General features: G+C 37.0%; 1 protein-coding gene across 1 annotated transcript; it reads left to right on the forward strand.

The window, feature by feature from the left end:
- Positions 1-824: 824 nt before the first annotated feature.
- MSH4 (mutS homolog 4) lies at positions 825-22,098 on the forward strand (the record flags this gene model as incomplete). The annotated part of the gene is made up of 20 exons (XM_083866854.1): positions 825-1,062; positions 3,032-3,196; positions 4,001-4,164; positions 4,706-4,816; positions 5,555-5,670; positions 6,262-6,435; positions 8,553-8,725; positions 9,523-9,590; positions 11,635-11,709; positions 12,141-12,205; positions 12,761-12,930; positions 13,747-13,883; positions 14,327-14,430; positions 15,229-15,353; positions 16,193-16,393; positions 17,573-17,691; positions 18,199-18,327; positions 19,781-19,955; positions 21,480-21,568; positions 21,913-22,098. The coding sequence occupies 20 exons, from the start codon at positions 825-827 to the stop codon at positions 22,096-22,098; spliced, it is 2,784 nt and encodes a 927-aa protein (XP_083722980.1).
- Positions 22,099-25,504: the final 3,406 nt, after the last annotated feature.

The following is a 25,504-nucleotide window of genomic DNA, read 5'->3' on the forward strand; positions in this document are numbered from 1 at the left end:
TGTGGTTTCTAAAGATCTTGTAAGATTATAGGTTAAAAATGTGTGAGTATATGGAGTGTTTTATTATGCAGTTTATTTAGTGCCAGAGACGAAATTGTGCCTAGTCAAAATGTGAATTGAAACATTTTAGTGGTGTATGTTACATGATCCTAATATACAAAGCAGTGTTAGTATTCTAAAACATTCTTACAAGCACAAGTTGTTTAAGACAACCACAGAGGTAAACAAGCATTGGGGTTACTTTGCGAATCTTTTTGTATCCAAACTCCTGAGCAGGAAGAAAACATTGCTTAAGTTCCTGCTAAAACAGTCTGAATGGTGAAGCACTAACGCAGAGTAAATTATGTTTAAACGCAGTACTCCTGCTTTAAAGAGCTGAGCAAGCACTTTCCTTGCGTTCTTGTGGCCCTTGCGTATTTATAATGAAGCCCGTTGCGGGGCCAGCAGCTCTGTGTACTGCTGTATAATTCAGAGCTGCAGCTCGACAACTTTTACCCGCGGGCCCCACATTGGAGTGTTGGGGGGTCGGCCCCGGTGGGCGCCCTCACAGCGGGGCCCGGTGCCGCCATCGCGGGCGGCGGGCGCCCTCACAGCGGGGCCCGGTGCCGCCATCGCGGGCGGTGGGTGCCCTCACAGCGGGACCCGGTGCCGCCATCGCGGGCGGTGGGTGCCCTCACAGCGGGGCCCGGTGCCGCCATCGCGGGCGGTGGGCGCCCTCACAGCGGGGCCCGGTGCCGCCATCGCGGGCGGTGGGTGCCCTCACAGCGGGGCCCGGTGCCGCCATCGCGGGCGGCGGGCGCGGGCGGTGCTGAGGCGTTGCAAGTATGGCGGGCACGGGCGGGCGGGCGGCCGCCTCAGCATCCTCGGAGTCGTACACGGGCCGCGGCTCTTCCACGCCGGGCGTGGGCGAGGGGGCGCTGCAGACGCCCCGCTACACCTTGGGACTCCTGCAGACGCCGCACAGCTCCTCCAGCAGCGGGGGCTCCTCCAGCGGCGGAGGGCTCGCAGCCGGCCGGGCCGCCAGGAGCGGCGCGGGGAAGGCGGCGGTGTCCGAAAGGGGAGGTACGCTCTCTGCCCGGGCCTTTATCTGGTTCTTTATCCTCCTGCCCTCTTTGCTCGGGTCGGGTTCCTGTTAAAAGTGGTCCTTGCTGAGATGGAGCAGCAGCAACTAACAGTCATAAGGACCTTTCTCATTTAGCCGGCCAGAACGATGGAAATCGTTCCTTGCACTTCTTTGAAGAAATCTCTCTTATTTTCTTTAGATAGTAGTAGCCGACTTTTCTGGCGGGACCAATAAATGTGTTTGAATTGCTGCACAGTGTTTGCTTTTTGTTTTGTTTTTATTTTTTTGCCCGGCCTTTGGAATAGCTTTAGGTGCCTGTGGGTCTCGATGTGCGGTAAGAATGTTGTGCACCTGTAATTCGATACTGCTATTTGCCATCCTTTACAAAAATCTACTATCAAAGTCTGTATCTTGGCAGACAGGGAAAAAAACAAACAAACAAAAAAAAAAAAACCAAAAAAACCCACCAAAAAACACCTTAAAATTACAGTATTTTCAGACGAAAAGAGTTGGAAATTATTTTAACACGTGCTGCAGTGAATTCTGATGTACATGTGTATAAATTATGTATAAATTAGAAATTAGGTAAAATGGGTTTTGGTAATATATAGTATTACTGAGGAATCCTAAAAAGAACCCAGATAGAATGCTAATTCGAATGAGGCATGATTTAAGTGTTGGGTTTGAGACATACTGGTTTAGGATTTGGTTCATCTGGTCTTTAAAATTACTGTTTTCCCCCTGTTATACCAGATTCGGCACCTTCTACAGGAAGTCTCTTCCACCAAAATTCTGACTGAACTTACACCAAAATCCAAGGGAATGCAATTTTTACAAAATTATCAGTATGCATTCCAATGCTTATGTGTCCCCTCTTTAAGAAGTTCCCAACCAAAGAGTCTAAGCTAGTATTTTTATCGCTTGTCACAGTTTTAAGATGAAAAAAACTCCCAACCAACCAAACACAAAGAAAATCCCACCTCACCCTCCAGAAAACCCAAACTCCAAAACCCCAGTACCAAAGATATTGTTGTATCAGTGAACTTTGATAGAGCCATGCAGTTAATTGAGCATCTAAAAACAATACTTAAGTATTTTGGCTTGTGTGTCAGTTTTTACTGTAATGTAAGAAACAGAAATATTTGTGTTTGCATGTTTTATAACACTTGGAGTTTTTAAAGTGGATATGCTCTTCATATTTTCTTCTTTTTTTAATCTTAAATAGCAGTTATCTAAACTAGATTAAAGATGTCTTTAGTCATCTCAGGAGAATAAAAAAAATTAGTAAATTACTTAAATAATTTATTGGAACTTAAAAGTGTTCCAAGACAAAGATATTTTGCAGCACTTAAAAATGTAGGTAAATCTTAAATACATGTGTAAAAAAAATGCTGTTAATAAATACATCCCAGAGTACTGAATGATTTCTGAGAGTTGATCCCCATCAATTCAAAGGCTTATCATTCCCAAGTGGTTGTTTTTATTGTCCTGTATTTTAAAAGGAATGCTCAGCTTTTAATAAAGAGTTTTCATAAACACTTGTGCAGTTTTAGGTAATGATTTTTCAAATGATGGGCAAATGTGAGATAAAGTTGATTTATAGCATTCTTTCATAAATCTAGAATTCATTAGAATATGAAATGATACTTAATAAAGTGACTTTTGTTGTATTATTTCAGTTCAACAATGTAAGTCACTGGGTTTTTATTGGCACTGCAGGTAATCTCTTTGTAGAAAATAATTGTATTAATCCAAGCTTGTTTTCAAAGCAGCCTGACTTTTACTTCATTTTATATTCTGGAGAGCTTTCATAGAATGACATTTTTTGATATCTCTCCTAATAAAAAATGAAGGCATTTTTTGATATCTCTCCTAATAAAAAATGAAAGCTGTTTTTTGTATATTGCTTTCTGGATAAAAGTTTGTTGTGGCTGTTTTCATAATTTACTTATTTCTCTTTCCCTTCAGAATCATATTTTGGGGACAAGAGTTCTTGTGTAGAAAATGCTGACACATTGAATCTCACGAGTTCTTCCTCTATGCGAGGTCTGGATAGCTCATATGTGGGGAAAACACCTCTCTCATCTGGGAGATCTGGTTGCAGAAACTATACCCCTCTTATGGGATATTCAGGTAAGATTAACAGCTCTTAGAGGAAACAGTCCAACTGACATTTCTGAGTTTATTTTATTTAACACTTTAATTTTTAATGTGATATGTTAAGATACTAAAATAAACTCAAAACACAATGTGTTTTGTACCACAGAGAATGCTGCCAAGGAACAATATGCCAACAAGAAAATACTACTTTATATACTGAGAAGATGTTTTAGCATTGCAGGCTCTTGCTACTTCCTTTGCATTCATGTATGAATTATCATTGTAGTTAAAATTCAGACATTTATCAAATTGTCCAAAATCAAATTATATTTGTGGACATGTAGTGTGGTCACTAAAGAGTCCAAATTCATGCACATCTCTAATCAGGGTTTATTTTTAGGCTTGTAATGCATTGGACATAATATATAACGTAATTCTCAAGTTTCTTGATGCAAGTTTTATGTATTTATGTTGACATGTTCAGAGGAATAGAACAATAGTTCTTCAGAACACTTGCACATTAGCTGATGGTACATTTTGCAGTGCTTTGTATGAGCAAACTGGTGTTACAGGGTAGTGATGCCTGGTGCCATGTCATATGTGTCATATGTGCTCTGGTAATGCAGAAGTAATGGCACTTAAAGTTAGTTCATTCACAGTCTGACTAATCATTATCAGTTCAGTCTTTATTGTTCTTAAAGACAGAGCTGGTAATGATTCTTTCATGTATCTGTATATTTTTTTCATCCTTGCTCTATCATTCGTGATGCTCCTTGATGAATCTTTCATTGATCTGTTTTGAATGTAACCGAATATATACGTTATGATGTTTTACAGCTACATCTTCATCTTCAGTTTCTGCTCATACTGTTGCAACAGTTATTGTAGCTATAATAGAAGGAAGAGGACTTGCCAGAGGTGAAGTAGGAATGGCCAGTATAGATTTAAAAAATCCTGAGATAATATTATCACAATTTGCAGACAATACAACTTACGCCAAGGTATTTTATGGGCTAATTATTGTGACTTACTTTCTTGAAAAAAGCTTATGACTAATTAAATTAAAATTAAATTTCTAGTCTGTGAAAGAGATTTCTCAGAAGTGGAAGCAACAAGTTCTAGAAAATGCAGTGTTGAAAAGACTCCTATTTTCCATACTGTGCCTCAGATATTAAAAAGGAATGTTTTTCAAAAGAAAAATAGCCTTTCTGCAAAATACATTGTCTGTGGGACTGAGATGCCTCATTTTGAAGAGCACTGGGCAGTATATGGTAGTAGAACTTGCAAGTATTCTTCATTGTGCAAAAGAACTCTGAGAACAGAACTGCATAAATGTGTATGTGTGAGATAGAGTAATTATAGTTTTGGCATTGGTTACATAAATGAATTTGACTCATTAGTGCAGCAGTAAGCAGAAAATTTCAAACTTGAACTGATTCTAAAATACAAGGGTTCTGTATTTTTTTATTGCTGTTCATTATAATCTAAAATATTGTAGATTATATAGTTTTATTGAATTTTTTTTTTTTTTTTTTTGTTCAGGTTATTACTAAACTCAAGATTTTAACACCACTAGAAATAATAATGTCAAACACTGCTTGTGATGTAGGGAATACAACAAAATTGTTCAGTCTGATAACTGAACATTTCAAGGTAAGATCTAAAATTTCATTCAATGTTTTAGAGTTCTTGCTGATCACTTTTATATGATGGTTGATTTGAGAGTTTTATGCAACTTTTTAATAAATGCAGACAGGTTTTGTTTTGTATGATTTTCAGGTCTAATTTTAGAATGATAGTGAATAAACTAAATGGAGCTCCCATGCTGCCACTTCTAATACTGACAGTTACAGAGATAGGTATATTGCTGATGGAAGGTGAAAGTTTTGAATTTGTGGCATTGGGTAATTTGAGTAATAGCGAACCTAGGAAAGATACAGAAATTAAAAAATAAGCATTCTCATTTGTTTCTCCCTCGTTCTCTCAACCTGATAAATCAATGTGACTTATCACGGAATAGGAAAAAGAGCACTATCAGGGTAAAAGAGGATGAGATGAACTAGTATAAGTAATTAATGAGTATTAAAGCCTTAGAACCTTTAAAAAACCTGTTAATTACTACCTGAATTACTTCATGCCTACAGAGCTGATGGTTTCTTCATGAGTGCTCTTCTACTTCCTGACCTCTCTTCTCTTTTTCTCAAATAAATCACTTGTGCATCACACACCTTCAGTTACATTGACCTACTTGTGCTAGTAAGCTAGAATAAATGCTTCTGTGAAGACAGGTTGTATCAGTTGATAGATTTCTTGGAAATACATCACTAGAAAAATACAGAAGTCTCTCTGATGTAACTTTTCAAACTATTTGCTTTCATCCCCATCTTCCAGAATGTGACTTTTACAACTGTCCAGAGAAAATACTTCAATGAAACAAAGGGTTTGGAGTACATAGAACAATTGTGTGCATCTGAGTTTTGCACCGTTTTCATGGAGGTCCAGTCAAAGTATGTTTAAATAAGGAAAAGCATATTGTGTCCAGATGAGTTTTTAACAAAATCATTTTATGTACTCATTACATATGTCTGTTATGTTGCAAATGTTAGAAAATCATAACAGAGCTTTTTATTTTGCCCTCCAGGGTTTCTGATATATCTAGAAATATAAATAGAAAGCCTGTTACATAGTGGGATGGTTTTTTGAGTTTTCAGTTTTCCACTTCGTATTTTTCATTCTTTCCTTAAAGATACCTTTCAAGAGCTGTCATTTTCTATGTATCAACAATTTTAAGTGTTGATACTTGGTGACCAGGGTCTTCAAGTCACGTGTCTGTTGAAATATGTATGTTCACTGTATCAGTAATATAGTGTAGGTTGTCAAGTGTACAGAAACTCAAACATTTATGAATATTTGATTTGTATGAATATATGTTCACTAGACATGGGTTTATGCATATTTTAAATATACTGCTTTTTCAGTCCTATCAATCACAGTAGTTGCCAAGCCACAGTAGTATGAATGTTATTTCTGTAGTGCACTACTTTTGTGGTATTTCAGTAGCAGTATTCAACATTCATAACAGATTCTTTCTTTCCAAGGTATTACTGTCTTGCAGCTGCTGCGGCTTTGCTAAAATATGTTGAATTTATGCAAAACGCCGTTTATGCTCCTAAATCACTAAAGGTGCGTTTCCAGGGGAGTGAAAAAACAGCTATGATAGATTCGTCATCAGCACAAAATCTTGAACTAGTGATTAATAGCAGAGATCCTCGGTAAGAATAGTTTTTCCAAGTTATTATTTTATAAAGATGGATTTCACTAAGTTTCCTTGACATTTGTGTCAGAGAGCTGACCATTATATTTATTTCTATATGAGAGAACTTGCATACCAGTCAGAGCTTCTAAAAAAAATATTTTGACAGAGAAATATATTACAATTCAGCACAAAATTTCTAGCACAGGAAATCCTAAAGTGAATGGTAGAAAGAGATGATGCATAATCATCTTTACATTGATGTGTATGCTTTATTCAGACTAAAATTTTATTTATGCAAAATTTCACAAAGTATGAAATGAAAGAGGCAATATTTCTGCAAGTTTCTTATGTTGGATTAAAACACCTACATTTTATTAATTTTACATAAGGTACATATGAAAGATTGTTTTGTTTTCTTTTGGCTCTAATAGCGGGAAAGAAAGTAACTTCTATTATGATGGGAATGTGCAATGTGATATTGATTGCATGGTAGTTTTCCACATTGAGATCAATGCTTGGAGCACTTCCTTCATCAGGAGTTAGTTGCCTCATAGGCAGAAGCAGCTTCAAGGCTTACCTTCTCCAGACTGTTACACTTCTGGTTTCAGCAAGAGAAGTACTTGGAACTTGTGTTTTGCTGCCTGTCAGGTTCTGAGATCCACCTCTGTTTAGATGTCCACTTAATGACCCTGATGTAAAAAGAGCTTTCCCCTTGGGGAGATACAATAGAACCACTGAATGCCTTGCATAGGAAAGTACTTTTGGAGCAATATTTTTCTGAAAAAATCCTTCTCTGTTCCTAATTGCACAACAGATGGTTTTGAGAGGAAGGAGGAGCTGAGCAACAGTAAACTGCTCTAAGTTTCTCTGGGTGTTTTTTTAGCATCATTGATGCAGAACTTTTGCTGATCCATTGGCAATTTTGAATCAGCCAAACATAGCTATTTTTATTACACAGATCTTACCCCCACACCCTGGTTAGATATCTTTGTATTATGTATCAGCAGGTAAAATTAATAGTACAGGCTAACCAGAAATACCTAAGTCAAATTGTGTGCCAGTCTTGATTCTGGAGGGACTTGTCTTTTTCATTAAACTGTGCAGGGAAATAAGTCCTCAGTTGCCTAAAGATCGGCAGTGTAGATCCTCTCCCAAATGTAGAGTTCCACTTAAGCATTGTCATGGATTGCATCGTACAGTAAAGGCACCCTTAATACAGCTGAGTTTGAATTTCCCCTTTTTTTTAAATTCTTTTGACTATTGCTTTGCATTTTTATACCATGGTATTTCAGGGTGTTTCTGCTCACTCTGTCTGTCTGTCTACCTACCTATGTAACTATATATCCATCTTCATCATGTTTGTTTTGTGTACTTGTATCTTAGTGTTCAAGTTCTGGTTTAAATCAATTTGTTGTTAGGGCCCCAGTATTTCACAGGTCTTCTTCCAGCCAATAGCATAGAAGATTTCAGGGTTTTAAAACTGTTTAACTGTGTAGCAGGTGTAAATATTATAGATGGCTTATTCTACATAGATGCAATCACCCTTAAGTGTGAGACCCTGGGATATGTAAAAGCCAGAAAGATGAAACTAATACTTACAAATTATAAGCATGTTATTATTTAGCTCCTGTATTGACTGAAATACGTTCTTTGAAAGAATAAAGCCAAAAATTATTTCTCTTTTTGACTTCTAAGTATTTAAAACTATTATTAAAATATATAGAGATATATTTCAGGTAAATTGTTCTGATTAGTGTTTGATCTCTGATTATAACTTGAAAATTTGCCTCCTTCTGTAGGGTTGATTTGTTCATTTTTAATTAGCTTGTTTTAGAGAGAAAATGTGAACTTTACCACTGCAGTAGCAGTGGAATACTACTATGAATACAATAGTAGGTACAAATGTATTTCTATACTTATGTAATTGAGGGCTAGTATTATATTAAATTGCATTGAATTACCTAGCTTCCTAAACTGCTGTAGTTCATGTAATATACATGGCAAACAGGGAGATGATGAGCTTGGCAAATCATGCCTCAGATTTGTAGGATACTCTTGCATGTAAATATCTCCTGACACTTGCCATCTCTTTCTTTGGTGCATATATTCTTCATATCTATTTTATTTTCAAAGGAATGGTCACACACTTCTTGGTGTTCTAAATTATACTAAAACTCCTGGTGGAAGTCGAAAACTTAGATCCAATATCCTGGAACCTCTAGTTGATGCTGAAACGATTAACACAAGACTGGACTGTGTTCAGGAGTTACTCCAGGATGAGGAGCTCTTTTTTGGTCTTCAAGCAGGTAATAATTTATTTTGGAACTCCTACTACTATATCTTATTTTAAAACCTTTTTTTCTAATATAGGAAAGTATGTAGTGTGACTCAGTATGTTTGAAAAGTATTTTTTAAAGGTTTGTTAGGTAACATAGTGAGTATGTAATTTTTTTAAGTAATCTGTATAATCATAGTGATAGTTTTCTCAAGTATTTTGCTTAGAAAAGTTGAATTTCTCTGATAAAGTGTATAGAAGTCTGTGAGCCAACAGCTTTTTAAAAGAGTTGGAATTTGTCTCTTTACCTCTGTGGCTGGGTATGCATTATGTTTGATGTATACAAATAATGTATATAATTATATATATATAATTATATAATATATAAATGAAAAAGCAAACACATTGCTTAAGTAATACTTGCATATAAATATTTTTTTCCTATTGCTTCCTAAAATGTCTGGTCCAGAGAAAGGTAAATACAATACTAGAATTAGTCCACCTGAAACTGGATCATATAATATTTATAAGTGTCACAAGAGAAATACAATTCAATCTAAGAAAAAAAGTATTTCCCAATTGACAGATGTCTACCTATACAATAATCACTGCATGTTTAGACATAGTAAGTTGTAAGTATAATTACAACAAAATACTTCAGATACTAGCTATTTTTAAGCTAGTGTTTACTCTGTAAGCAATTTGTGACAATAGAATGTAAGGAAAAGATTAGCATTAGTATAGCTAAGTAATTCTGTGCTTTCAAAGAAAATACATCTTCTTACAATTTCACTTTAATTTCTGATGTGTATACTTTTTGTTTTACAGTTATCTCAAAATTCCTGGATACAGAACAACTGCTTTCAGTTTTGGTACAGATTCCAAAGCAGGATAGTGTATGTTTCAAAATACACCTTGGAAAATCAATTATCTGTCTATAACATGAAACATATAAATGTGATGTTTATAATTCATCTTAATTTATGCAAATATACTTCTGAAAATGTTTGCTCTTTCATCACTCCCCACCTTTATTCTTCATAAGTGTACATTTTATTCAACGATACTCAGATGAGAGGAATTTTCTTCACATAAATGAAAAAAGTGTTTAGTGACTTACAGTCCTAGTGACTGTTATGTCTAAAAGCTAGATTATTTTTTCATCAGATCATGCCTCATATATCAGCCTGTATGTTAACACACATAAAAAAAATACCAAAATTGAATGAATACATGTACTTCACTGGTGAATCTTGATTGACACCAGACCCAACAGTTAACTACAGTGGGCTTGAGGTTACTGAACCTCAACTTTGTTTCCACTAAGCATATTGAAACCATGGTGTTAAAGGTTACATTTGCCTGCTGTGCTTGAGTTGGATATTTCTGCCACTGCTTTTGATGATTCCTTATGTTTATGCTTGTGTGCCAGCATTTTAGATACTCACAACTCATTCACATCTCAGTGTCTTCTCAGATGCTGATTCACCTGCTTAGATAAAGGATTTGTCTAATTCTAGTTAAAGAAATCCAGTACAGACTCAAACAGGACAGTAATAAATGCAGATAAATTTCTTTAATGACATAATCAAAACCTAGAATGTTTATTGCTCCCAGCTTTCCTTGTAGAAATGTGTAACATAATTTCGTGAGTTCATGTGTATGACTAAAACTGTCACACAGGATGCTTTTATGTATGCATAGGACCATATACACCAAACATTTTTTACTGCAATGTTTTCACCATTGACTGGTTCCAGTATAGCAGAGCTTAGTATTCATGCAACAGACATGCTTATTCAAGTGCTAGCTCAGTTGCTTCTATCAAATACTAGATTAGGTAATTCAGTGTGTTTCATTCCTACTCTCCATAAAAGTTTTCATTGTAAACCTTCCACCACTCAGCAGATGAGATGCACATCTGAGAAGCTTACAGCTCCAGTTACTAAATTTATCAGTGGTATGTTCAGCATGAGCATTCTCTCATCTTAAGGAGGCTGTTAGTCACACAGAATCATAGAATCACTTAGGTGAAGATACCTTCAAGATCATCCAGCCCATGCCCTAACACCTCAACTAAACCATGGCACTGAGTGCCACATCCAGTCTTTTTTTAAACACAACCAGGGATGGTGACTCCACCACCTCCCCGGGCAACAGCAGACTATTCCAGTACTTTAAAAAATAGGTTTGGAAAGGTCAACTTTTTTTTAATAACTGCTCTCTCTCCAGGTTATGCCATGCAGTTACAAAGTAGTTAGGAAAAAGCATGAGTTTCTGGGAGGGACCAATTGTCTTTTTAAGAAAAAACATTCATATTCATTACATAAATAACATCTAGCACTTCAAGGAGACTTCAAGGGACAAAAGCCTTACACTTCAAAAACTGTGCTTGATCCAGTCTTGCTGAGATGTGGTACTTGAAAGATTGTGTCAGTGGTGAAATCATTTATTGCCTTTGAGCTTAAGTGTATCATGTGCAGAGATTGCCTTTTAACCCTAGTTTAGTTAAAATTCCTGTAAGAACTAGTTAGTGAAAGATCCATTCCACTACCACTTTTTTATGTATGGCCACATCAGTTCTTTTGATCTGATTCCTTCATGGGACTGAGAGCCCATATTTATTTGGAGATTAGCATTCTTCCATTCACCCATTTAGTATTGTTTAGTTCTATCTGTTACAGAAAAACCCTTTATATGACTGTAAGATAAGAGATGCCCTCGGTCACAAGAGTAAAGAGATTATATGTGAATTATATATGAATGAGAAAAGATTTCACATGGGATTTCACATGCTCCTATATTCATGGGCAATCTATGTTTATCTGTGTTATTTCCTTAATGGCCTGTTACTGTTAGGAACATGAGTTCTGCTAGCTCTTAAGTACTATTTAGAACAGTCATACGAATGCCTCCAATACTGGAAAAATTTTTCAACAGGTTAAAACTGCTGAATCAAAAATAACTAATATAATCTACCTGAAGCATACCTTAGAACTTGTGGAGCCTCTGAAAGTAAGCGGTCTTTGTTGTTTTTTTGTTGGGTTTTTTTATTTGTTTTGGTGGGGTTTTTTTAATAAAGTACAGACCATTTTGTCCTTATTTTTATGAAGTGCAGTTTATTAAATTTCATAGAATATCTCAAGTCAGGAGGGATCGAAAAAGTAAAAAAAGAATATAATTACAGAACCCAATACTTCCAACATAGTACGTTGATTCTTAACACCAATCGGAAATAGCATTTGTGTCTATACTGTGAAAAGCAGGATTCCTACCATTACCTGAATAATTGATTATATAACAAACATTTAACTGAAACTCCTGCTCAGATTCCACAGACTATTTGCACAACTGCTGATTAGCTTCACTGCATCTCAAAATTTTCAGTCCTTTAAAAAGGCTGCAAAAAGAAGTAACTGCCATGTCCATATTTTAATCTTCAACAGGCTGCTTTAAGAAGCTGCAATGCACAGCTGCTAAGGGCTTATTACAATTCTCTTGAAGATACAAGGTATTTATCATAATACTTAACCACTGTGTTAGAAACTCTCATCTCAAAAGTGCCTGTAAGATAAAAGGTGTTGCTTTGCTGTTTTTGCTTGTTTACAGTTATGGGTATAGCTCAATTCTTTTGCTTAAAGCTGACTTTAATTGTCAGAAAATCTAATTTTCAACTAATGAATACAGGCATAAAAGCTATGATAGTGGAGCTGCTGCTGAACTGAACTGCCTTAGAAATAATTCTGAAAAGACAAGAGTAGTGGTATCCTAGAGTCTCCATAATAATGCAAAAATCAAGTGTTGTGTATTTTAAAAAAATATATATTTGAGAAATAATTTACATTTCCCAAAGGCGTGAATAGTGCTTCTAGTCAGACTTTGGTACAGTCAATAGCTCATTCTGAGGTGAAAATAGAAATGAAATGTAGTGTTTTGTTTTAACAGTAGAATGTTTAAAAGTAGCTTCACTTATTTGCAATACTGCTGCTTGTAGTTTGGGGATGATACTGCAAGTAACATTCATAAAGTAATATGTATCTAATTAGTGATACAACTGATACTGCAGATTTGGAATTATGCTTGAAAAGATTACAACTGTAATTAATGATGATACAAGATACACAAAAGGATGTCTGAGTATGAGGACCCAGAAGTGCTACGCTGTTAAGCCTAACGTCAGTGAATTCCTTGACATAGCTCGTAGAACATACACAGAAATTGTTGATGATATAGCAGGTATTTCTTAACTAAAATTTGTATTTATTTGCAGTTTAAAGTACATTGCACTTGACATACAGAAGCCATGTAATTGTATGTGTTATAACCTTCTCATACGTCAAAAAAAATTTTAGTATTGGTATGAATTGATTGTCATTGATAAGCAACTGAGATTCTCCATTTCTGGAAAAAAAAATCAGTTTTATTTTAATAAAATTGAATAATTACATGATGATTCCTATATTCAAAGCTCTGTTAGTCCACATCCTCTTAAAGTGCAAAAAAGTTGAAGTAATAGAAGAGAATTACTCCACCTAAAACTTTCTGCATAAAACATGTAAATCTTTGTTTTAGCTTCATTTAAAATATCTGAGTTCTTTGTTCTTTATATTTTAGGCAGTCTTGATCTATCTGTGGACTAAGGCATTAAGAGTTGGAAAATATGAACAAAAGGAGTTTTAGCATTATGTGCATTATTTTGTTTTAGTAATCTTCCTGTTTATCATTCTGTCAAAACAGAAGAACAAAATTTTCTTCTGGAACTGATTTTTTAGTATAAATTGTTGGTTTCTAGCTAAAGGAGCATCCTAGCTTAGCATATAGTCAGAAACATAAAAGGGCATCAGAAACTTTAGCACTTGTCTTCCTGTTTTATTCTAATCCCACATTCATGCATAGTGAAAAATACAGATGGTACTGGGCTTGTATTTCTGAAATCTTCCATGAACAGTTTCCATCTTTGCACCAGCACGGGGGTGGGGGGTGGGGGGTGGGAGGGGCAAGATGTACATGAATGTAAATGATTTGGGTTAAATCTTTGTATGTGGTATGTAGGTATGATAATGCAACTTGCAGAAAAGTACAGCCTACCAATGAAAACAAGTTTCAGCTCTGCTCGTGGATTTTTTATCCAGATGAATGCTGATTGTTCAATATTACCTAATGGCGAGCTTCCTTCAGAATTTACAAAGGTATCTGTACAAAATATGTTTCAGCATAATATATTTGTATACTTTATTTGTGATATGTAATAGATTAATAAAGTGCATATTATACAGTAAACAACAATAAAATAATTTCAGTTAAGATATTTAGAAGTAAATGAAGTTTCAATTGGGATGTTTTTATAACTACCCTATATTCAGTTATATTATCAAAAGTGTGCAAGTGCATGCAGTTATGTTTTGTGTAAGAATAAAGCTGTATATCTTGCTAATTGTTATCTTAAGTGGAATTTTCATAAAAAATATAGTAAAAATGAAACTGGGCATTGTTTTTTCTCTTTTATTTCTCCCAGTTTGGTTTTTAAATGCTGTTATGTTGGTTTTTAGATGGTTCCCAGTTTGGTTTTTAGATGCTGTTTTTCCGTGTGATAATAAGGCAAGCTCTTATTGTTGGTTTAAATTCCTCATAGATCACGAAAATGAAAAACACATATAGCTTCACTTCACCAGATTTAATAAAAATGAATGAAAGATGTCAGGAGTCCCTGAGAGAAATATATCACATGACCTACTTGTAAGACCTGTTAAAACTATTTAATATTTGCTAAGTACATTTATTTTCTTCAATTATCAGCTAATTACATGGGGTTTTAAAGCTATTTTTCTGTTAAGTTATGGCTTAAAATAGTCTTAAGCTATACTGTTCAAGTATACTTCCTGAGACAAAAAAAACTCCATGAATTGTGTATTGTATTAAACATGATTGCAAATATGTTGGTATTTATTAATAGAAATGGTCATCCTGTAAAAATTTTATAGGCAAATTATCTGCACAAAATGGCACAATTAATGCATTAATTTTGCATCAATAATGCAGAATTGTTACTTTTAGTCAGTTCCTTATATTTAAAGTAGAACTGTCTATTTCTATATCTTGTCCTTGCTGCATGTAATGTTGCTCTCCTCTCCAATTCACAACTTAGTAAGTATAGTTACCTGTCAGTTGAATGGAAATTCTTTCTAGCAATCATGTAGGGTTTTTCTAACATGAAAGTCTAAGGGAATTAAAAGTCGCATTTCACAAGTTAATAAAACATACTTGATCCCATAGCTATATTTTCAGTTCATTCTCTGCGTGAAGCTTTCATATGAGCAATTGGTATTTGAGGTATGTGTCATGTGTCTGATCAGCACAATGTTGGATGAGATGATGGTACAAGATCTTAATTTACTTCAAAGAAATTTATATATTTGCTTGCATCTGGTAGACGTGATTGCAACCTTTTATCCTAATGTACGTGGTATGAACATTATAGTTCCTTTATCTCTGTAAGTTGTATAAAGTGACAGGATGTGCTGTGTCTTACTTCAGAATTGTGTGTAAACTGCTGAATGAGATCTATGAGCACATTCATTGCTTATACAAGCTATCGGACATTGTGTCTATGCTGGATATGCTGCTCTCATTTGCCCATGCCTGCACTCTTTCTGATTATGGTAAGTTTCTTCTTTGATTCTGTTATGGGGCAGATAAAGACCCTTCTGATAGAGAATAAACAGGCTGTTTTGTCTGGTTCCATTTCTTTTTCTGTGTCTCAGTAGTCTTCAGATGAGTGTCTCTGGTCTGTCTTTGCCAGTTTTAGGCTGATATTCTTTCTGCTTCCATTCATCAAAATTGAATTCTGCTAGTTAGCTGCCATAAGCCTTCCCAGTCACTCTTTTCAAAATAGGTAGTTTCAGCATATTCTGTTCAAAAGCTTGAAGTTTACAGACATTCTCTGTTTATGCTTTTTTCTGTTCCTGTTAATGCTGGTAGATGAAGAGGAGCCATGTGTAATTGGTTCAGAAAATAACTATATTCTGATAGAAATTTATAGAGATAGTTCCAGCATCAAATGGACCTTTGTAGGCATGGTACATTCCCAAGTAATCGATATGGTAACATATAACAAAAATAGAAAGAATGCTACTCTCTTGTTTACCATGCAAATACAGAAGTAACAGGATGTAGGAGTAACAGGAGTCCACAACCCTTGTACTTTATAAAAATACTTTGGCTCTTTGCATTTTTATTACTAGAGTCCAGCCCTACTTACTAGGGAACAAAACCACAGAATGTTAATTTAGAAATAAAGTTTTAGTTATGGGTTTCGTTCTGTAGTCTTAAATCATGAAGGCTTGCATGGTAATCAGAATCTGTACCTGAAAGTAGCTGGTGATTCTTCCCAAGAGCTCTGCTCTGGAAGAATTAACTCTATTTTAAAACATACTAGTTTAATAATGTAAAGGTTCCCACACTAATTCCTCAGTGGTTTGCATCTTTTTTTCTCATTTAGTTCGTCCAGAATTTACTGATACTTTAGCAATCAAGCAGGGATGGCATCCCATTCTTGAAAAGATAGCTATGGAAAAACCTGTGGCTAACAACACATACCTGACAGAGGGCAACAATTTCGTCATTCTTACAGGACCAAATATGAGTGGAAAATCAACATACCTGAAACAAATTGCTCTTTGTCAAATTATGGCACAGATTGGTGAGTAAGAGTGTACAATATTAATCATCTGCAGCACATCTTCCCTCTCCCCTTAAAAATATTTATAAAGTTGAATGATTTAGCTTCCAGAATAACAATATATCTAAATAAAATAACAGGTAATTTGTAGCCCATTTTCTTCTATCAGCTCTTGTGTTGCTGACAGAGGCAACCGTAAGGTTTTTCATCTGCCATTGGAAACTTACAGGGCCCCATCTGTGCATCTTGAAGCCTCCCCAGTTTATCTTCAGAGGAGGACAGTTGCATGCCCTAGTTCTTTGGAGCACCAAAACCCAATCTAGTACCTTATGCTAGATTGATAGTGAATGTCCTTCAAGGATGCTGGTCAGGCACATTGTGTTAGCCATCCAAAAGAAACACATGACCTTGAGCATACCTAAATTACATAGAGAAACACATTTCCAGACAAATACAATGAATAGATAAATAATCAACTACTTCAAATAAAACTAGTAACAAATACTGCAAGGTTCTGTTACTAAGATTATAAAAGGAAATCCAGTATTTGTAAAGTCTGAGACTCATTCCTATATTCAGGAATTCCTCATTACTTCATTCTTAAAAGCGAGTCTGGTAGCCCAAGTCAAAGACCTAACTATAGAATGAAGGTACTTAGCAGTGGTGAATAAAATTTATCCATCATGCATTTGTGGCTTCAGTTCCCAATAACTGCAAGTTCTTGAGTAATTGCTGTCAAGAACATGAGTTTAATATGAATAAAGCAGACTGTGAAGTTATTGGCAAAAGGTTCCTGTTCTTTCCTATTCAGTAAAACTACTATGCTTTGAAATCAGATAAAGGCAGCATAATCTTGATTTTGGGAAACTGTCATTTCTCGGGATTAGTAAATCAGTGGCCACAGAAATGTAAAACAATCCTAGAGTTTATTGTTTCTTTTGCATCCCTTTAGACCATCCAACACCTTCAGGCATACGATTTCTTAAAAGTTTCACTGATAAGCTTCTTTAGTTATCATATCTATATAATAACTTTTTTCTTATGAGTTAATGGTAGAATGTAATCTTACTAAACTTTATCAAGTAAGATGCATTCTCTGCTGTGCACAAAAATCAAGTGTAAAAGTAAATTTTTTTCCAGTGATGTATTCAGGCAAATGTCATAGTGATGAGAGAAACTGGTATTTTACTTGCTTTGTAGGTTCTTATGTGCCAGCTGAGTATGGTTCTTTTCGAATCGCAGAGCAGATTTTTACCAGAATAGGTATGGATGATGATATTGAAACAAATTCATCAACATTCATGAAGGAAATGAAAGAGGTATGAAATATAGCTCTCCAGGTCCAAGGCCCATTTTTACCGTTAAGCTTTATAGAAATTGTACTAGTATATTTCCACTGAAAGAGTATACTTTGAAAAACAAAGTTCAGCCTTCATCTCTTTTGTGATAAGCCATAGAAACCCAGATATCCCTTAAATAGAAAGATATGCCAGTGTGAGTAAAAATCAGTACTTCTTTGGATAGTACTTTCAACATTTTTGGGTTTGCTTAGACTTCAAGTATCATTTGTAGGGGCCGAAGCTCTCTGAATTTCCTCTCACAAACTGATACTATTTTGAGGGTAAGTTCAGTGGCAAAGAGAAAGAGTGCTTTGTGTGAGTCTTTGATTGCAATTGACAGCTGTTTAAAAGCTTTGAAAAGGTAAAATTGCGGTATCTCAAGAGGTTTTTTTTAAATTTCTGCGTTATGTTCCATCTGAATCAAAATTAAAAATTCCTTTTTAATTAAAACATGTAGAAATTATAACACTTTGAATATTTTTCTAGATGGCGTACATCATACAAAATGCTAATGATAAATCCCTCATCATTATTGATGAACTTGGCAGAGGTACCAGTCCTGAAGAAGGTATTGGCATTTGTTATGCTGCCTGTGAATATCTGTTGAACTTAAAGGTAATTCTGTTTTGGAAGAAACTTAAGCCTTAGAATTGTTTTGTCATCCTGAAAGTAAATACAGTATTTTCTCATAATTTAACATGAGTTTTGCAAAGATTTCTTGGCTAAATATGGTATTTTTCATAAGGGGTGTATAGTAAGTATTACAGTGGTAGAGGAGACATGCTGACATAAGCTGCAGTTCTGTTCACTGGTGCTTGTGATTCAACCCGACGGCTGCTAAACACCACCTCACTGCTTGCTTGCTCCCTGTAGTGAGATGGGGGAGATCAGCAAGGTAAAAGGATTAGAACTTGTAGGCTGAGATAAAGACACAGTTTAGTAAGCAAAGAAAACCACATGCAGAAGCAAAATAAGAAATTCATTCACTGCTTCCTATCAGCAGGCAGATGTTCAGTCATTTCCTGCAATGCTGTGTTTCCTCACAGTGACTGTTACCAGGGTGCTGAATGTCCCTCCTTCCTCCTCCTTCCTCACTGTTTGTATTCTGGTGATGTAGTGTGGTGTGAGATATCTCTGGGATCAGTTTGGGTCAGCCGTGCTGGCTGTGTCCCTTCCCAGCTCCATGAACACCCCTGACCTGCTTGCTGGTGGGGCAGGGTGAGGAGCAGAGCCGCCTTTGGTGCTGTGTGAATGCTGCTCTGCAGTGGCTAAAATGCAGGTGAGTTATCAGTACTGTCTCGGTCACAAATCCAAAACAAGCTGCTGAAGAAAACTAACTCTAGGCCATCTAAAACCTGTACACTGGTCACAATATCTTTCCACCCAGTCTGTTTAGTTTTGCTTATTTAGTTTAGTTTTAGTTTTAGTTTTGCTTTATGCTTGAATGTTAAAATGAACTTCTTTACCTGGTGATTACTTTTCAAAGTACAGTGGTAGTTCTGCACAACTTATGAATTGGTCACAGAAGTTAGAAACTTGTTTAGAAAAGCAGAAGACAATTTTAGATGGATTGCAGATTTCACCTCTATTGCTAGTTGTGTGATCAGCCTCAGGTGGCTGTTACATACCTTTTGAGTGTCCAGGTGTTTGTTTCTCCTCAGAGTTTATTCAGAGTACTTCTGTGGGTTTTTTGGTTTGAAAAGCTCAGATACTTTCTGTCACTTGTATTTTCGATAAAGAATTCCTTGAGAGAATTAAGCTACCATTTGACAGTCATTCCAATCCACACTAGCCAGATTTTGTAAGCATCATGGATTTTCTTTTGTTTCTGATACTGTTTTCCTTCTACTGAGAAATGAGCAGGAGAATCCCCAGTTGGAAAAAATGTACTTGCCAGTGGTCGAACACATCCCTGAAGGATTTTCATTTGCTTTAGTAATGTAAAGACAGCTTTTCAGTGTTTTGGAGGAAAACCTGGACATCTGTGGTATTATTTAATTTTTCTTATTTATTATAATCTTTCTGGATCATTGCCAAAATAAATTTTCTTTCTCGTTTCCTTATTTAGGCATTTACACTGTTTGCTACACATTTCCTAGAACTATGTCATATAGACTCTTTGTATCCCAACGTGGAAAACTACCATTTTGAAGTGCAACATGTGAGAAGCAGTGCTGGAAATAAGGAGAAAATTGCTTACACTTACACACTTTCTAAAGGATACACAGAGGAAAAGAACTACGGTATTGGATTCCACTGTAATTTAGAGTTGGCAAAAGTTACACAAGATACTATTTCAGTTATTAGGCTTCTAACAGTATTTTTCCTGATGACAGATTTCTCTTGAGTTTGTGTCTCTCTCAAAGAGAGATATACAGACATCTCCAGATCAAGAATTTGTTCTAAATAATTGTGTGTTTTTAGTAACCATGTAGTGAGATAGTAGTTTCGGGTAGTATGAAGAACTTATGTGCTATTTTGTCATGAAAAAAAATCTTACTGATGTTGGTATCTCCTTGGTTCATGTCTGTTTGAATGAGTTGAGTCATTCTGAGCATATGCTACTTGAGTTCATTTAATCCGCATTTACAGAAGTGAACGAATGTTCTGGAGAGACTTAAAAATGTGTCTGCCATAAGCAGTGATATGACTGGTTAACAGCAGGTTGGCCCTTTTTGATTAGCAAAAAGAAATCAAGTTTCTTTTAAAAAGGAGAGAAATTTTACAATATATTAGGCTAAGACAATTTTGAATGGGTCTACAAAAGCATCAGTGTTCTCTGAAAAGTGGATTTACTTCTCTTTTAACTTTAGAATAAATTATAGGATAGATTGTATAGATTGATTAATTGTGGGTAAATAAAGAAAAGAGTGAGTGACAGAGATTTAAAGAAATCTGTACGTTTCCAGATACTAGATTCAGATGTTGATTCCTTGATTTAGGTAACATTTAATCAAGAAGAAATTAGCTACACATGACTTTTGCAAGCTATTGGTAACCTAAGACTGTTTAGAGAGTAATCTCTGAGAACAGGAGACCTTTAGATACTCAGTGTTCATGTCTTGGCTTTACCTTACTCGAGCAAAGTCACATTCTAAGAAAGGGTGCAAGGACTCTTCATTACCCTTTTTCATGTTTGAACCTGCAGTATTAAACCACCCAGTGAACCAAAGACTTTCCAGGGATACAGACATAGGAAAAAGTTAAAAAATCATGTTAGGGCAGGAAAAAATATTTACGTCTCTTTTTTACCCCAAGTATCTGAAAGCTTGGCAGTTTGCAACAAAGAAGTTGAAAAATTACCTCCATGTCCACTGGGCATCTGGATATAGTTGAGTGCAGTTAGCAAAACCTCTGTATTTTCTGTCAAATTAAAAAACCGAACTGAGAAACTTGTCAACACCATGATGCCCTTTTTTTCCTTTTAGCCCCCTAACAGTTCTCCTTCTACCCTTGTGCAGTGTTACCAGCAGTAGCTTGATGTCAAGGTGTATTTCAGAGATAGCATTAAAACAAAGTAGACATCTTATTTTGTAACTTTCCAAACCTTGTTGTTTATTAACAAAAAAAACCCCAAAAACAAAACACAAAAACACCCCACAACAAACAAAAAACTGCACACAGAGAAAATATACCAAAATTATTTTAATAAAAATTAAATCTTTACCCCTTAGAAAAATAGGCTAAGTTAATTCTGGAAGACATAAAATGGCAGGTTGAGATAAAAATGACATTAAAAAATGCTTATTTTTGTTTTATATGTTTAGGACTAAAAGCTGCAGAAGTGTCCTCCCTACCATCATCCATAATTTTGGATGCAAAAGAAATCAAAAATCACATTGCAGAACAAATTTTGGTACGTAATAGAAATTTATAATGCTGTATTTCACAGTTTTTATACAACTGAAATGTGTTTTCACTTTCTGAAAGGATACAGGATAAGCATTGCCTATGTTTTAGTGAAAACAAATTTCATTACACTTTGTATTTCTGGAACCAGTTCTGAAAGATTATACTGAAGGTCACTGTTAGCTGACAACACAAAATGACCCTTAGGGTAAAGGAGTATTGGATGTAATGTTTGTATGCAAAGCAAGAATTGTGAGATCAAAAACAGGCTGAAAAATAGCTAATACTGATATTTTTATAATAGAACATAATTTATTTCCTATTTTAATGTATGTATATTTTTAAGAGCAGCAGAGGCAGAAGTGCACTCCTGAGATGATGAAGCAGAGAGCTACATACCAGTTAGCAATGAGATTGGTTCAGACTGCCAGAAATTCTCGACTGGACCCTGACAGTTTGCGTGTGTATTTGAAAGGCCTGAAGAAAAAGTATGAAGCCAGTTGTCCCACACCTGAAAAAAATTATGAGCAACAGTAGTAATGTGTAACATAGGCTGTTGTTCTAATTGTTGTTCTAATTTTTATGACTGCAAGATGAGTCTGGTTTTTCCACAGTATTAGTACTGTCTTTTCACATGGTGTTGTGTTTTGAATTTGTTCTCTAAATTACACTCAGTAATGGAAGACCATATCCTTTATGGGTTTCCCCCCTCCCCCAACATACATGGAATAAAAGCATTTGCCTTCTGTGAAGAACACAATTCTCTTTGACAATAAATTGTATCATTTTCATCATTTTAGAACAGCGCTGAGAGTAGGAGGAAGGGCTGGGGCAGAGTACTAAGGAACTCAGAACTTCAGGTGTGACACAAAAGAAAGCTCAGATTGCAAAAAGGGAAATGTGTCCAAATTGCCTTGAAGCAGTTTTTGCTGTCTGTTCTCGTTCAGTTGTGTCTTCTGAAAATGAGACCATTGTGCTGTGCAAAACACTTCTCACAATGCCAGGAAACAGATGATACTAAAACTTGAAGGAATTTGGACATGTGAAAACAAGTTGTTGTCTCTTCTTCAGAGAAGAGTTTGATGTTAGTTGGCAGTAAAGGTTCTGGGTTTTCTCATACTCCTCTTGCTCAGTCTTGAAGTCACTGTAGGGTTTCCAAAGAACCTGCAACAGAGAAGCCTCTCATCATGTTCATCCTGGTGACACAGAGATACCGGGAGGGGAAGAGAACAGACAAAGGTGAAATCTCCCTGAGAAAAGGTTTGGAGATCAGGGTGTTCACTGGCACACGGGATGGGAATAGGGCTGAGCACCACCAAATCAAACATTCAGCTTTCACCTCATGTTTGATCAGGGGCTTTATGGTCCTGCCAAGAGACAGATGTTAATTAATGAGTTCCAGGCCAAGCTGTGACAGTAACCAGTTGTGTTCGAGCTGGTGATTTTTTGACATGTTCATCAGCCACATTCCCTAATAATTAGTCCTAGGGTTTGCTCCTGTTTTTCTTTCAGCCTTATATCCAACTTTCCACCCCTTCTCTCTGTCTGGTGTGTCTTTTGTGTTCCTTTATTGTCCTGTATGCTCCCCATCCCATTTCCTTTCACTACATTACCTTCTCTTGTTCTTGTTTTTCTTCTATGAAATAAATATTTAATATGTATTTAATATATGTTACTCAATCCTGTTGTAGTTTGAAAGCAAAACGAGTGAGAGGCTCCAAGTCAGAAATACAATTTATTAAGAAAAAAGGTAAAAAGGTAAAAATAAAATAAAATAAATGCAATAACACAACAGACCACTGACAGAGTCAGAATACAACCTGAGCAGGATGGTGGAAGCAGTCCAGATGAAGGGGTCTTCCTGAAGCAGTGATCCTGTAGAAAGGTCTGGCAGCTCTGGTCCTCTGGGAATCCAGTAGGTAAGGGCTGCTTGCACTGTCCCAAATCCCAGCTTATATCCAGGTGAGAATGCTTGGCTCCTCCCCCTGGGCAGAGCACCTCACAATGGGATGAGGAGTTGTGAAGTGGGTCCTTGATGGCCCATTAAACAGAGATAACTCCTGGAGGGAGTTACCTGTGAGTCACGGGCAAGGCATTGATGGGCCATTAGCAGAAGAGAGCCCAAAGGCCATTAGCAGAAGAGGCAGGGGGCCTGGGAAAACACTGCCCCACCTGGTTCCAACAGCTCATGGAGATGGTGATAGAATAAATGCTTTGTGTACATCCTACACTGCAACCCAGGACAAGTCCCTCTCCCTGTTCTGTCCTGCTTTTTGTCTCTCTCTCTGGCTCACTTCCTGCCTGCATCTTTATTTCTCCTTCTTTCTTCCTCTCCTTTTTCCATTGTCCTGCTCTGTGACTGTATTTCTTTGTCCCTCTTGCTGTCCTTTTTCCCTGTAGCTGTCTGCCCCTGCTGCGCAGTCCTCCTCACTCATTGTACCTTTCTCTTGTTAAGCCTCTGCCCTGCCCGTCGTGCCCCTCCGTCTCCATCCCTGCATCACGCCTTGCCTATCCTGCTGTGGTCATTGCCTCTCTCTGTCCTTGTTTCCCTCTGTATCCCTGTCTTCGCTGTGTGCTTGGCACTCTGTCTTTTTCTCTGTCCTTCTCCATGCCTCACTCGTGTTCCCGTTTTATTCTCAGTGGTCCTGCAGTGCTCCTTGTGCCATCGTTTCCCAATGGATTCTTGTTTCCCGTTCCCTGTGCCTGTTCTTATTTTATGCCTCTCTGTCATGCTGCCCATCTCAGGTTTGTTTGTTTGTTTGTTTTTCCATTTTCATCCTGCACCCCGTTCTTCCTTTTCTTCCCGTGTCCTCTCTGCTCCCACTCCGTCTTTCTGCCTCTCGTCGTCTGTCCCTGGTGCTCCCATCCCAGTGCCGGACGGGCCCGTGAGAGCAGATGGGGATGCCGGTGCCGCAGCCTCCCAGAGGCGGCAGCAGCATCATAGGGAAGGGAGGAGGTCCCTGCAGTGGCGCAGGGATGGAGCGGAGCCGGAGCCGGAGCCGGAGCCGCGGCAGCGTCCCGGGCCGCGCTGCCCCCATGCCTTGGGCCGGCTGGTGGCCCATGACAGCGGGGCCGTCTGGGGGCCGCCCCCCTTTCTTGTTGCAGCAGAACCCCTTTCTGGGATGATGTACAGGTGGAAAGGGCTTGAATAAAGGGCCGCGCTGCTGCCCAGGGCAGTCTGACTCGTTCTGTGTCCCCAGGAGAAGGAGTCAAGCCGCGGCGGAGGCGCAGGGGGTGTGCAATGAGGAGTCATGCTGGATGCCCTCTCCCAGAGGGACCCAAAGCTGCCAGAAAATTCACAGGTGCGGGTGGTTGTAGAATACTAAAACCTGTAAAATTTTCGGGTTTATAGGTATTTCCAAAGAATAGGAATTTATCTCTAAAATTGCTAGGAAAGAAACCCTCTCTTTCCTTTATCCACTCTATTGTACACAGGAGTGTAGGAAACTCTGACTAGAGATGGGTAGTAGTTTTGAAAATAATGCCAAAACGTTTTTATCTAGAAATGAACCAATCGACTGCCTTGAAACCATAAGAACAGATGCTGGGGCTGAAGGGAATAGAAAGGGCTCTCTGGTAACTTCTGCCTCTGTTCTCTGCTTGTCCCCGAAGCACATCGCAGCGCTGGAAGAGACATTTGTCATCCAGACTGCCAAAATGAAGACCTGTAACATCCTCTGCCTTGTGCAGTATTATCAGCAGTAACTTGGTGTCAAGGCGTATTTCAGAGGTAGGCAATAAAACAAAGTGGATATTTTATTTTGTAAATGTCCAAACCTCTTTGTTGTTCATAACTCTCTGAACCTCATAACAAAAAAATCCAAAGCAAACATATAAACCAAAACCACGCCCCCACACAAACAAACAAAAAACACATACCAATACTATTTTAATAAAAATTAAATCTTTACCTCTTTGAAAATCAGGCTAATTTAAGTCTAAT

Source organism: Zosterops lateralis (assembly GCF_965231275.1).
Source record: "Zosterops lateralis genome assembly, chromosome: 8".
In the NCBI taxonomy this organism is placed as follows: domain Eukaryota; kingdom Metazoa; phylum Chordata; class Aves; order Passeriformes; family Zosteropidae; genus Zosterops; species Zosterops lateralis.